At 52.8% G+C, this 14,573-nt stretch overlaps 1 protein-coding gene across 3 annotated transcripts in view; it reads right to left on the reverse strand.

Moving 5' to 3' along the window:
* The window catches only part of CACNA1S (calcium voltage-gated channel subunit alpha1 S), a 74,944-nt gene that overhangs the window by 25,085 nt on the left and 35,286 nt on the right, over positions 1 to 14,573 (reverse strand). For all 3 annotated transcript variants that reach the window (XM_078002574.1, XM_015120489.3, XM_078002571.1), the window contains exons 11-22: positions 14,196 to 14,421; positions 13,243 to 13,450; positions 11,473 to 11,593; positions 10,487 to 10,601; positions 9,241 to 9,334; positions 8,452 to 8,521; positions 5,945 to 6,077; positions 5,147 to 5,276; positions 4,811 to 4,870; positions 2,562 to 2,668; positions 1,904 to 1,991; positions 1,514 to 1,621 (exon numbers count right to left, since the gene is read on the reverse strand). In XM_078002574.1, coding sequence (XP_077858700.1) covers positions 1,514 to 1,621; positions 1,904 to 1,991; positions 2,562 to 2,668; positions 4,811 to 4,870; positions 5,147 to 5,276; positions 5,945 to 6,077; positions 8,452 to 8,521; positions 9,241 to 9,334; positions 10,487 to 10,601; positions 11,473 to 11,593; positions 13,243 to 13,450; positions 14,196 to 14,421 — 1,460 coding nt within the window. The remainder of the gene's footprint in view (positions 1 to 1,513; positions 1,622 to 1,903; positions 1,992 to 2,561; positions 2,669 to 4,810; positions 4,871 to 5,146; positions 5,277 to 5,944; positions 6,078 to 8,451; positions 8,522 to 9,240; positions 9,335 to 10,486; positions 10,602 to 11,472; positions 11,594 to 13,242; positions 13,451 to 14,195; positions 14,422 to 14,573) is intronic.

The raw sequence follows: 14,573 nt of genomic DNA on the forward strand, positions 1-14,573 counted from the left end.
GCCAGACACAATAAATACTCCCATCCCTCCCATCCCTCCAGGACAGGGACCGACAAGACCTGTTACCCCCGAAGGTCCTCTGGGAGCTTCACGCTGCTGTTTCTCTCATAGCCTGTTCCCTGCCCTCTGGGAGGATTTGGCTTGTAAGGCCCTCAGCTCTAGCAGAGGCCCTGGCTCATGTATGGAAAACATGCTCCGTACATGTTTGTTGAATGAATGAATGATTGTAAGATGATGCCATTGCCTGTCTAAGACTGACTGAGGTTACGTAATCATAACTTTGAAAGATTGTGCTTTGGTGGTAGGAGGAGCAGCTGGGTCATGCAGGAAGTGTCAAAGGTGTTGGTGTATATTCAGAAATCAATTTCTCTGTCCTGCCAATGATCTGAGGGCCAGAGACATCTGAAATCAGGGTTCTGTGGGAGGGACATCTTTATAGGGCTGATTCCTAGAGAGGAACTGAATAGCTGTATTCCCCTAAGAAAGTGAGAAAAGAATAAGGTTGGCTCCAGATGTGAGATGATGAACTCTCAGCCTTAGGAGCTCCCGGTAGATGTGGATGATGCCAGACATACCAGCAGGGAAGATGGGCTGCCACAGCCCAGCTGCACTGATGGAGGCGGAGTGTGGGTCTGGGATAGGGCATATGATTGGCACAGACAGGCCTGGCAGGATGGGAGGAAGTGGGCAAGGGTGGGAAGGGAGAGGAATGGCTGCAGGGCTCTGGGAGGAGGGTCCTCCCTCCCCAAGGAGAAGCCATGCAGGGGCAGGGAGAGAGCAGATACAATGGCACAATGGCAGTGGTGGTCAGCAGAACCACAGAGGCCCAGAATGGATATCACTGAGGAAACAGGATCTGGACTTGCCATATATTAGCCTCAAAACTCTGTGCATTCAATTGAAGCAAATTCACTTTGAGTCTCAACGTGTTGTGTTGCTTGTGTATTTAATTTTTTGAAGAGCTTAAGATAGTTGTTGTCAGGTTTTCATTTTAGCTCATTGATCTCTTAAAGCTATTGACCATCATTGAAAGACGGCTGCCTCTTAAAAGTTTGATTTAGGAGAGCTGTATTTATAGACTGAAGTTTCATAGTCAAATTTAGAAGATGGACATCAAACTAACCGTTTTCTTGTTTTGTTTGATAGAATTCTAAGTGCATGACAATAGCTTTAAGAGATGGTGCTTGAATTGTATTTTAACTTCAACTCAATAGACACATGACCCTCTGCTACCATTTCAGTAGTGTTAGAAGCCCATTGACTGTTTCTGAGATTATCATCGGGCTGCTTTTGTGGAACTCAAGGTGCTATTTAAATGTAATGATGCCTTACTAGTTTTCTGCAGACTTACGTGTTTGGTGTGGTGAAGACCTATTTTTCAAAATAAAATATTCTCGTATGAAAAACTGCATTCAAAGACATCTGTTTTCACAATTTGGGGCTCCTTTTGCTTGAGAGTGGGCACCAGGGCTGGGAGTGGGAGCGGGAGCTGCTTGCGCAGGCAGGGCCTCACCTTGAAGAGCTGGACGCCGATGCAGGCAAACATGAACTGTAGGAGGGTAGTGACCAGCACGATGTTCCCGATGGTGCTGATGGCCACGAACATGCACTGCACCACGTGCTGGGGAGAGAGGGGCCAATGGGGGCTGGGGGTGCACTCACTGTAACCCCGCTAACCCAGCTGAGGAAACCTCAGGAGTGCAAGACTTGCTGCCTCCTGATGAGTTGGAGGCGGGGAGAGGCTGGTGGGGAGGCACGGCTACCCCAGCCTCATCCTCCCCTCTATCTGGCCAGGGAGATGGGACAGGGGTCCCAGCCATGGCTGGGCTGAAGTTTCTGGAGTCAGGAGGCCCCTGTAACCCTCCCATCCCTCTCCGGGGCTCATGCCCAGGCCCTCTCTCACCTTCAACCCCTTGGCTCTGTTGATGGCTCTGAGTGGTCGGAGCACCCTCAGAACCCTCAGGATCTTCACCACGGAGATGGCGCTGGACCTGGGGGGATGGCAATGGTGCGGGGGCTGAGGGCAGCCTGTTCCAGCCAGCCCGGTCTGCAGTGGAGCCTCTAGTCATACCCCGCCCTCCACACCAGCTGCCTTTCTGCCTGCAAACCCTCCCATCTTCCCCTTCCCTTTCCTCCAGTTGTGAGAGTGTGCCCTACTCCAGGGCACAGCCACCCCTGCTGTCTGGACTGTGTTCTCATGGGTGTGTCGTGAAGCAGAATACAGCCTTCCCCTGTGGGTGGCTAGAGGCTCCATCCCTCCCATCAGACAATGAGCACCCTGAAGGCAGGGGTTGTGCTCCCCGCAGGGTGGGGGAGGGAGGGACCACTTCCTCCTCTCTGCATCCCCTGCCAGTCTCCAGAACAGAGTGCTGCCCACTTCGCTGGTGGCAACTCACACTCCAGCTGGTGACAACCCACAGGACCCCAGCCCCCATCAGAGGCCCTGAGAGACCCTCCTCTTGTGGCAGGGGCCCACCAACATGGGTGGGCCTCCCATTACAAAGCCCTGGCACAGAGTAGAGAGTGGTCAGTGCCCAGGGCTGGTCTTTGACGCTGCTCACTCAAGTCCCATGGAGATGAGGGACACGGCCACCACCAGCAGGTCCAGCATGTTGAAGTAATTGCGGCAGAAGGAACCTTTGTGCAGGAAGGCTCCATAGGTCGTCATCTGGGGAGACAGAGGCAGCAGCCTGGGTGGAGGAGCTTGGGGAATAGGCCTGTCTCCCACAGACATGGGCTTCTCGCCTCTGCTCAGGGGAGCACTTACTGAGGCAATAATCTTCCAGAAATCTCTATATTTCACTCAACTCGTTGCAGTGGCCTAAATGCATTTCCTATCTCTGCTCACAGTGTTGAAGTTTGGGGACTTCCCATGGGCAGCTGGGCCAGAAGTCTCTTTCTTCACATGCCATAGGGAACCCTGGGTCTCCTTTCCCAGGGGGCCACAGAGTGGGAGGCCCTGGCCCCACTGTCTCCTTTGTGACACAAAATTTCTCCTCCTTCCTGGAAAGCTTTTTGGGCAATCCCTTCTGCCTGGTGGCTTGCTGAATCAGGCTGAACAAGCCCTCCAAGACTTCAGGGGTCCTGGGCCTTCTCTCCTCCTTCTCCATCTCCTTCCCAGCACCTGCCTTCTTGCTCCCCTCTCAGTTTCTTTGATATATTCTCTAATAATCTCCCAGGCCTTTGCACAAATGCATTATGCCCTTAAAATCAAACGGGGCTGAAACCTTTCCCAGCATTGAAGGACCTATATGATTTTGTCTTAATTTGCCTTCTCAGACTCAGCACCCAGGCCTCCCTGTATGTGCAATATATCCCAGCCCAAAGGGGCCACTTTGTCCTCTCTGGCAATGTCTCCAAATCTTCTTATAATGCACTTGCTACCGTCTGTCCTAGGCTGCTCTAGCTATCTCTACCCAGTGAAGGCCTGTCCAACTTCAGGGTCTGTTCAGGGTCTGGCTCTCATGCCCCAAACTCCACAAACTTCTTGACCTTGAGGAAGCCACCATCTCCCTCTACTCAATTCCTTCAATAGTAGAGGCCCTGAAATAAGGTACTGTCCTGATTTCACACCACAGCCTGCTCTGAACCTATTCCTGGGGCTTGGCTAGCCTCTCCTCTCTTAGTTTGTGAATGTACACACTAGGGCTACTGGATTTCAGTTACAGATGGATCCTCCCTCTGCCCACAGAGCCCACCACCCTCAGGATGGCTGGAACCCCATGCATCTGTGTTGGGAATGGGTGAGCAGTGATGTGCTGTGGGTAAGGTGTGGAAAAGGCATGATGGGGCGAGCTGCCAGGAATCCAGCTCAGGGCAGCGGTCACTTCTCTGGGGACTCTTTAAGGAAAAGGCCTTTCCAGTTGCTGGTAACAGAGGTCTAGGGACAACAAATCACACAGCTCCCCAGCTCTGCTCATGTTTTTTTTTTTTTTTTTTTTTTTTGAGATGGAGTCTCTCTCGTCACCCAGGCTGGAGTGCAGTGGCACGATCTCAGCTCATTGCAATCTCTGCCTCCTGGGGTTCGAGTGATTCTCCTGCCTCAGCCTCCTGAGTAGTTGAATTACAGGCACCCGCTACCACGCCTGGCTAATTTTTGTACTTTTAGTAGAGACGGGGTTTCGCCATGTTGGCCAGGTTGGTCTCAAACTCTTGACCTCAGGTGATCTGCCCACCTTGGCCTCCCAAAGTGCTGGGATTACAGGCGTGAGTCACTGCGCCCGGCCACCAGGTCTGCTTTTAAGCTAACTGTATGGAAGAAAAATGCTAGAGTTTTTCTTCAGGCGTGGTGGCTCACGTCTGTAATCCCAACACTTTGGAAGGCTGAGGCGGGCAAATCACAAGGTCAGGATATCAAGACCATCCTGGCCAACGTGGTGAAACCCTGTCTCTGCTAAAAATACAAAAAATTAGCTGGATGTGGTGGCATGCGCCTGTAGTCCCAGCTACTTGAGAGGCTGAGGCAGGAGAATTGCTTGAACCCAGGAGGCGGAGGTTGCAGTGAGCTGAGATAGCGCCACTGCACTCCAGCCTGGTGACAGAGCGAGACTACGTCTAAAAAGAAAAATGCCTGAGGCTTCAAGACATGGGCTACACTCTGTGGATAGGGGAGCCACAGGCTGGCTGGGCTTCACTCTCCAGCCCCCCACCCAGACACCTGTGGGTCTGCCCGGTGTGCTGGGTCCCGTGAGTCTTTCCTGCCACTCTCCACCTCTTTTCCACTTCTCTCCAGCCCCTGAGTTCGGTGTGTGTAAGCTGGAGCCACATCAGGGATACTCCCTCCCCAGGGCTGCCCCACAGCCTCACTTACCTTGAGGACAATCTCCACAGTGAAGACAGAGGTGAACCCGATGTCAAAGTGTTTAAGGATCTAGGGACAGGGCAGGGAAGGGAGCAGCCAGTGAGAGGAGGAAGGGGCAAAAGTATCATCAGCAGCAGCAACACTAAAGCAGGCAGTCAGAGCCAGTCTGTGCCCCAGCCTGTGCCATTCAGAAGGAGTGGAGTGGGCAGTCCTAGCCCTGAGAAATTGAACTCTAAGAAACTCTGATGCCTGTCGCCACATAGAGGATACAGCTGAACCCTGGGCACCAGGCTGAGGCTGGAGGGGGCAGGGGTGCTGAGCAGCAGAGAGGGTGAGGCCCATCACCTGATTCCTCATGGAATCAGCCCGGATGGGGTCTTCCGCAGCCAGTGCAGCGCTGCTGAGCAGGATAAAGAGCAGGATGAAGTTGGTGAACCAGGTGGCATTGACGATGCGGTGACACAGGACACGGATCCTGGTGGGGCGAGTTAGGGAGGGCAGGGGAGCTGTGAGCTGCTGGAGGCTCTGGCCTCATCAGCCTCCATCCTGTGGAGGGACACGGGATATACCTCCTGCTCCTCCCCGGCCAGTAGAGAAGTGCAGCCCTGCACCTGCGGCGTCCTCTGGCTGGACACACAGGGGGCCCTAACCCCTCATTCTGTTTCTAAAGCCTTAGTTCTGCCTCCCAGCCAAGCCCCTCCCACCACCTGCCCCTTCCTGCGATTATGGCACCACCCTGAGGTTTCCCATCAGATGAAAATGGGACAGGCTGGTCTCTAGCCATGAGGCAGACAGATGAAACATAGAGACTATGACCTGTGTGTAGTTTAAAGGTGTAAAATAATGAAGCCCATAGAAACTATAGCTTCCCTTGCTCTCTCCCCCTTGTCCTGTCTAAAGCTATTCTTTCAGAAAGGAATCAATAAACAGGTCCCTCTTAGGTGTAAATAACTGATAAGGTTTAAAGCATTACTTTTCCCAGATATACTAGCATTTTAAACAGGGCCCAAGACTTTAAGCTAAAACACTGAGTTTCTCATAGTATAACTGTAGGCATGGAGAGTCAGATGGGGGTTTTTACTAGGGCAGGGAAGCAGATGAGAGCCTCATCAATCACCCCCACAGCAGCCAAGGGGCACCTACTTATTGGTGGGGCTGAAAATGAAGAAGGAACTGGCTTCTGGAATGGGCACGGCCTTCTCTTTCAGCTGCAGCTCAGCCAGGGGGCGTGGACGGGGGCTCAGTGGGATCTCGGGCTCATCTTCCTCGTCATCCCCTGTGGGGAGAGAAGGAGGAATTAGGGGTGTCTTCCCATGCTTTGCTATGCCCGTGGCTTCTGTGCTCAGAGCCCTCCTAGGAGCCCCTGCAGCTGGTAAGCAAGGTGGTACTGGGCTGACTTAGGACCCTAGGGCTTTGGCAGAGTTCAGCCTGGGCATCTCCTTTTCTTCACAGTGAGCAGATTTGAGCTGTCAAGGGTAGGTAAGGGAGGCTCACAACCTTCCAGAAGTGGGGCTAGGAGCAAGCCCAAGTAACTCTGTGGCTGCATCTTTTGTCTCAAGGCTCAGTCCACACCGCCTCAAATATCCATAGGCTGGGGGATGGAGTGGGGAACCCTGCTTCAGAAGAGGAGACCTGGGTCCTAGTTCCGGCTCTGCGTCTAACTTGCTGTGCAGTGCTGGGAAGGTCTGTGTCCTTCGTCAGCATCAGCTTTCCAATTTGTGAAACCGACAAGGGGCAGGAGGGTTGTTGAAATAAAAGGACTCTGTGATCCTCTCCTGGACTAGGATTTTAAAAATAGTAACTTCACAGAGAAGCTTCCAGCATGGAAAAAAGCAATCAGAATTTCATGAGCTTCACCCAGTCCCCAGGACCACACCAGGTACAGGGGATGGGAGCAGGGGATAGAGGAAGAGACAGACATTCCAAGCACATTCACTGGGTCTCATGACCACGTGAGGAAGTTGAGTACCTGAAATCCTCAGCTCCCAGGGTGGGAGAATCCTGTGATCAGACGGTGGGGGGACTACAAAGCTGGGGTTTCTCTTGGTTCCCTCCCCTGACAGCTACCTCTTCCCTACCCCTATTGGCCCCTGGCAGAGGCCTTGAGGGAAGCCAAGAGCTACTGGATTCTACTGTCTCCATCATGGCCACCTGTAGGGGTTCTCAAACCCACCAAGTCACATTCCAATTTTTCTGTTCCCCCGAGAAGCTAAAACTCTTATTCCTCAGAATGAGTGGCCTAACTTGACAGTTCCTGTCTTGCCCAGCCTGCCACAGTCCCCAGAGACACATTTCATGCTTAATCACAGAGACCGTTAATTCTTAGAGTTAGCGTATTTGCATCCTTCCCCCACCTTCTTACTTCCTCTGCCTATGTCCAGTTTAATTTCGTTGCACGTATCTTTTGCTGTAAGCCATTTCAAACTACTTTTAGAAAGAAGCAGGATATAAACACATTCAGTTCCCTTGGTAAGACTCTCTTCCTGCTGCCCAGCCCACACCCCCTCTACCCTTCCCTTCCTCATTTCTTTGCAGCCCCTTCCCTTTCCCTGACCTCAGATTTCCTATCAGTCAGCCACCATCTCACCTGCACACTAGTCACTGCCATCTAATAGGTGGTAACTGTTAGATGAAACAACTCAAAATGAGTTATTCTAAAACACAAATATTCATTGCTGGTGGATATTTGAAGAAATTTCATTAGTCTTACTTGTACCAGCTCCGTTCTCCCCATACTTCACTTTGCAAACTTCTTTCATGCATTCATTCATTAATTCAATTTATTGAGGCCTCCTCTGAGCCAAACACTGTGCTGTGTGGAACACAAAAGTCCACCTGGAGCTTAGAGTCACCAGAGCAAACAGATGTTAATCAGCTGATTCCATAAGTAGACATAAAAGTAGCTGATCAGCTGATGGGACAAGTAGACCTAAAATTGACCCACTGACCTGGTGATCCAAAGGACCCAGGACTCAGAGAGTTCTTGGACCCCAGGGCTCTGCCAGGTGGCCTGGTAAGATTAATCCAGCCTGGTTCTGCTTGTCCTCTTCTTGGTCCAGATAAATGGAATTTCTGCAGCAGTCACTGGCTATTTGCATTTATGAGATGTTTGTGGTTTATCCACGGTTGTTTCTTATCCATGGTCCCCCTACCCCACCATTGTCTCCTCCTCTTGAACTTACCCACACTGCCTGTCATGGTTCTATTCATCCCTGTATCCTTCCGGCCCCCAGTCCTACTGGACACTGGATAGTGAGTAATCTGCCTCATTACTACATAGATAGGTATATCCTCATGTATGATCCATGACTGCATGACTGGCAGGCAAGACTTGTATACCCACGCACTCAATAAATACTTGCTGAGTTACATGAAATAACATGAGTTATTGAGTACCCATGGCACTCAATAAATACTTGCTGAGTTACATGAAAATAAAATGTATGGGTTTTTCTGTTGTGTGCATTGTTGGGAGAGACAAGCTGGCAGATGGCTTATTTGCACAGAAGGGATGTCTCCGGTGTTCTGATCTCCACATGGAGGGGTCCAGGTAGGGACACACAAGAGACTGCCCACGGGGAGAATTAGGGACCGGCACACCCCTACTTTACCCCAGCACCCTGCTCCAGTCCAGTCTCCAGCATCCTCACCTGGGAAGTCAGCTGAGGGATAGGGATCCTTCACCTCATTGACATTAGATTCAAACTCATCAATTTTCAGCTGTAGGAAGGAACACAATGACTATAACAATGAAAAAGAAGTTGCGGTTTCCCCTCAGTGAGCATATACTGGAGAGCCTGTTAGCGTTCAGCTCACTTAATCATCCCTACAGGATAAGGGACAGGGAATATTATGATCGCCCCCATTTTACAAATGAGAGGTCAGGCCCAGCAAGGCCAGACAATCTGCACAAGCTCCCACAGGGCAAGGCCTGAGCCCGCCCTAGCCTGTCTGACTCTATCTTCACACACCCACTGCTTGGTTCTCCAGGAGAGAGTTGAGTTTCCCAGGCCAGGACCTCCAGCCCCTCTGGGCCCAGTTCCCTGACTTTTTGAACTCCAGTTCCTCAGTTTTCAGGAATGGTGAGCAGAGCCAGATGGGAACAAGCAGGGTGGGGCTAGCAGTGGTGGAAGCTGGTCTGGGGCTCTCAGTGGAACAGTGGGTGTTAAGGAGAGGAGGTACCTCCTTGGTCTGGCGTGGGAAGCTGCTACGCTGGGGAAGTCTGGTTCTCAGATTGGGAAGTTTGTGCTTCTCAGTACAGGAGTCCCTGGAGATGGCTTCGTTGGCTCTCCCTCCAGTCAGACACGGGGAGATGCCTTCACCTGGCTGATAACTCTCCCACCTCCCCAACCTATCCCACCTGTAGTCTGTGGTACGAGGGGAACCATGGGACTGGAAGAGCCCCCAGCCTGCCTCTAACATCCCCACGAGGTGCTCACCTTGGCAGTGGTGGGGATGCCTTCACCCTTGGGTTTCTGCTCCAGCTTCTTGGCCATCGTGGACTTCTCCTCCTCTGACTTGTCTGGGAGACCCCTGAGTTAGAAAACCCAAAGTGGAAGCCAAACCAGAAAGTTCTCAGGGGTCTGCTGAGCCTGACAACACCCTCAGGAGGATCCCACACCAAGGGCTGGGATCTGTAGGAGGAGTGGCATCAGCCCCCAGATGGGAAGTGCAGTGGGCTCAGGTAACTCCTTTCTCTATGGTGAGTGGGCCCGACACACAGCATGGGCCCATGGCTACCTGTGGCTCACTGGTCAGCCATGTTTAATGTTGGTTGATAGTGAATGCGTGGAATGTGGCTTTGTACTGTGTTTATACAAGATTCACAGAGTGGAAGCCCAAGATGTGGTTTGGGCTCACAAACATCTCATAAACATTCACAGAGTGGAAGCCCAGAGTGGTTTGCCCAAGATGGCTCCAACTCTTTAGAAATGTCTGAACTCCATTGCTAGTCCCTCTTTTTCCATCTTGCCTCCACAGGAACGGGTGTCCCATTCCTGTAGGCATGGGCATTGGAAGAAGCGGGACTCTGTCTAGAACCTAGGTACTCAAAGCATAATCCTCCAACCAGCAGCATGGGCACCACCTGGAAGCCTGTTCGATGTAGAACTACGACCCTGCCCTATCTGATTTGGACCAGCTGAAACAGAATCAGCATTTCAACAAGATCCCTAGGTGATTTTTTTGCAGTTAGAGTTTGAGAAACACTGTCTAGAACACCAGTCGGCTTCCACTCCAGAGGAGGGTCCCAGGCTACAAAGAATTCACTGACAAAGTCACAGATGGAGAGAATTGTGAAGAACCTGAGAAGCCAATGGCCACTTCACAGAAGAGAGGATGCCTGAGGCTCAGCAAAGGGCAACACCTCTCTCCCAGAAGCATGGCGACTCAGTAACAGGGTTAGGAAGGGAATTCCCAGGATCCCTCCCCGGGGGAGCCGTGCTCAACTGGCCGGGCTCTGAGGCTCTGGCATTCTGCATCCTGAGGCCTGTCTGTCCAGAAGGCCAACATGTCTCTGTTCCTGTCCACAGGGAAGGACCTCAGCCATCTCCATGCGCAGGTTGCAGAAGTTTGCCCACTAAGGTGGGTGTTACCATGTCAGGGACCCTGATCGTTTGTTCAGAGCTGGAAGGCCATGGCCACGGCTGAGCACTCCAGGTCCCTTCCTACTAAGGAAGCACTCACTTGGACATCTTCCTGCGTTTTCTTTCCTCAGCCTTGGCTTTCTGGGCAGAAGTCAGGCTCTCCGCCTCGGCCAGGTTGTCCACGGCAATGGCCAGGAAGACATTGAGCAGGATGTCTGAGCGGGTTTAGCTAAGGAGCCTTCGGTTGTAGGTGGAAGGGAGCCTGTGGGCAGGAATCCTGCCTGCCTGCATGTGGGCAGCACCTAACCCTACTCCCAGAGCTATCCATGGGAAGGTGTGGGTCCAGGGTCATAGTGGAAGGCCCTCAGGGAGGCACGCCTGTGGAGACTACCCAGGAAGGAGCCTGAATCCACTGTGACCTTGAACCATCCGTTTCCTGTCCAGACTGGTCCCAGATCCCACACTGAGCTGCGTGGAGAGCCAGTGAGGCAAAACAAGTGAGACCCATGCGAGGCACGCATGAGTCGGGGAACAACGGTGCCCTTCCCCCCCACTCCCCACAGTATCACATTCCATGGTGCAGGCACCAGGATGCCTCAGGCACTGCCAGTATCTCTCCAGTCCCATCCACCTCACCCTCATATCTGCTCCTCTCATCTCTCGGCCTGTCCTGGCTCCATCTTTCTGGTCCCAGCGCTCAGGCTGAGCATCCCGGCCACAGGGTCCTGGTGGCTCCCTGCCTGCCTCCGAACCTTTGGAGCAGGCTGTCCCACCATCTTCATGCTCTTCAGCAAAGCTCTATCCTTCCTCCCCACTGCTCTAGGCTCACTGACCTTACTGGGCTTTTAATTCCTCCCAGCTGTAGCCAAACACCCCTGTGAGTCTCTCATCTTTTGGCAGAAAGAATTATTCTACAGCTATACCTGCATTTGTTATGTCCTAACCCCCTACCCCAAGGGCCTGGGAGCTCCCCTCCAGCCAGTGGGCCTGGCTACCTAGAAACTGGACACCCTTGACTCCCATTTTAAGCCCTTTCCCCCACCCCCTCCCTAAGCTGTTTTCTGCACCCTGCTCCTAAGGGGATACAGTTGCCACAGACAAAAAGGATGATGAAGTAAATGCACACAAGCATGCCGGGGTAGGACGGCCCACCGTAGGCCATGATCCCATTGTACATCATCGAAGTCCAGTCTTCACCCGTCAGGACCTGTGTGGAGGGAGGAACGAGGGCTCGGGAACACAGAGGGGCCTGAGAGTCTTCTGTTGGGACCGCATAGACCGAAGGTCTCCTCCAACTCTGTGGTTCTCTCAGACCTTCCCTCTTTTCATTCCACAGTCCAGGTGGCCAGCCCCTGCTCTCCCCAAAACCCTTATTCCAGCTGGGTGCGGTGGCTCACGCCTGTAACTTATCACTCTGGGAGGCCGAGGTGGGTGGATCATTTGAGGTCAGGAGTTCGAGACCAGCTTGGCCAACATGGTGAGACCCCATTGCTACTAAAAATGCAAAAATTAGCCAGGCATGGTGGTGGACACCTGTAATCCCAGCTATTTGGGAGGCTGAGGTAGGAGAATCGCTTGAACCCAGGAGGTGGAGGTTGCAGTGAGCTGAGACTGTGCCACTGCACTCCAGTCAGGGTGACAGAGTGAGACTCCATCTCAAAAAACAAAACAAAACCCCTATTCCAGTGATATAGAAGCTTATCACTGCTCTCTACGGACAAGGAATTGGACTGTGGGCTTGCCACCTCCCTGTTCTGTTCCTAATCCCCGGGCTTCACTGTGCTGCACCCACCCAGGCCTCCTGTTATTCTGGCCTTAGAAGTCATGTGAAATGTCAAGTTTCTTGAAAGGCCCAAGGCCTGACCAGCCAGTAGGGCTAATGGAAGAAAGAGTGGGCAAAGCCATCCACAGGACCGATGGATGATCACACACTGCATCTCTCACTGGTACAAAAGGGAGGCGTCACTCATGAAATATGGGCCACTCCAGAGAGGAATGTTTCCACGTCTACACTAAGAAAACTCCTCCAGGGGCCGGGCGCGGTGGCTCACGCCTGTAATCCCAGCACTTTGGGAGGCCGAGACGGGCGGATCACGAGGTCAGGAGATCGAGACCATCCTGGTTAACACAGTGAAACCCCGTCTCTACTAAAAAATACAAAAAACTAGCCGGGCGAGGTGGCGGGCGCCTATAGTCCCAGCTACTCGGGAGGCTGAGGCAGGAGAATGGCGTGAACCCGGGGGGCGGAGCTTGCAGTGAGCTGAGATCCGGCCACTGCACTCCAGCCTGAGTGACAGAGCGAGACTCCGTCTCAAAAAAAAAAAAAAAAAAAAAAAAGAAAACTCCTCCAGGAGGCCAGGGGCCCTGAAAGCTTCTCATTGGGCCACAGCCATGCTCCGTTGGGTGGCTGATAGTGAACTGGCTGTGCCGCGCCTGCAGAGTGAGAAATGGTTTGTGTTTCTCTGGGGCTTTCTCAGCCTTGGGGAGGAAAAGCTCCCCTTATCTGACTTTGCCCTGAGACCTGAGTAGCACATGGGAGAGAAAGCATGCATCTAGACTCCCAGGCCATCCCTAACCCAGTCATACTATCCTGTAGTAGGCCAGCACTGTGCTGGGCACCAGAAACAAAGACTAATCAGACAAAGTGGGTGCAGCTACAGTGAAGGAGACAAATAAGCAAGTGTCACAATGGAGAGACGCACAGGTGATAGGGGAGCCCAGAGAAGGACATTGCACTCAACCAGCAGATCTGAGAAGGTTTCCTGGAGAACGTGATGCCCACCTTGATCTTGAAGGACAAGAGAAGCAGGATTCAGCAACTGCGCAGAAGGATGGCCACACAGAGGGACAGCCTACCTGGAAGACGCTGATGAGGGCTTGGGGAAAGTTGTCGAAGTTGCTGCGCCGTACTTCTGTGTCCTCAAAGTCATACCTCCCCCCAAAGAGCTGCATGCCCAGGAGGGCGAAGATGACGATGAAGAGGAAGAGCAGCAGCAGCAGGGAGGCGATGGAGCGGATGGAGTTGAGCAGGGATGCCACCAGGTTGCTCAGCGACGTCCAGTATCTGAAGGAGGAGGAGGTGCAAGGTGGGAGGAGATAGACCCTCTCACTGGGGCCCACGAGGTGTGGACAGGCTTGGGGGAAAGACTCAGGACTGACGTGACACAGAGGGAGGGGGGCTGCCTCGGGGCTGGAAGGCCCTGGATTCATGGCTGCATGCCCGCTGTGTTCCTGCGGAGCACTTGTCTGTAATTTCACACTGGTTAATATGACTATTGATTAACTTTAGGTCCCGTCACTGGACGAGAAACCCTGTGAGAGTAAGGACGGCTTTTCTCCCGCATACCTTCGATGCCCTGTGTCTAGCACAGTACCTAGCTCACGCAAGTGATGGATAAATAGTGCAAGCAGATGAACCCCTCTCCTCTTCCTTCACCACCTCACAAAGGCTCTGATTGTCTGTGTTCCTCCTTCTTTCTTATTTCCACCCCTTTCCCTACAGCTCTTCCTGTCCTCCTTCCCTCTTCCCATCTTTCCTTTTCTCTTCTTCCTTTCTCTTTTCCACCACCCCCTCTCCCTACCCTGCCATAAACTATGGTAAGAAAAAAACAGAGAAATGGATTCAAAGTGGGGAAGTGATTCCTTTTTTCACAGAAGGAGGTTATTTCAAGGAGGGAGGGAAGTCCAGGCAAGGGGCCACTAATGAACCTACACATATTCCAGACCCCGAGAAATGAGGTGGGTGTAGACCAGACCAGCCCGTGGTGCCTGCCGGGGACCCGGGAGTGCCAGCCAACCCCAGCGCTCACTTGGTGATCTTGAAGATCCTCAGGAGGCGGATGCAGCGGAGCACGGAGATGCCCAGGGGCGTCATGGCGCCCGACTCCACCAGCAGGATCTCCAGGATGCCGCTGCACACCACGAAGCAGTCGAAGCGGTTGAAGATGGACATGAAGTACTGGCGCAGGCCCAGCCCATACATCTTCATCAGCATCTCGACAGTGAAGAGGGACAGTAGCACCCGGTTGGCAATGTCTGCAGGGTTGGCGGCACAGCCCCGGCATCACTCTCCTTCCCTTCTCCTGCCTCCCAGCCTTGGCCTTGGCTGGGCCTCAACCCAGGATGCCCCTTCCCTTGTTTCCGAGGCACCATGGATTTTTTTGGGGGGTGCAGGGGACAGGGCCTCA

The sequence above is a fragment of the Macaca mulatta genome, chromosome 1 (genome assembly GCF_049350105.2).
Source record: "Macaca mulatta isolate MMU2019108-1 chromosome 1, T2T-MMU8v2.0, whole genome shotgun sequence".
NCBI classification, from domain to species: domain Eukaryota; kingdom Metazoa; phylum Chordata; class Mammalia; order Primates; family Cercopithecidae; genus Macaca; species Macaca mulatta.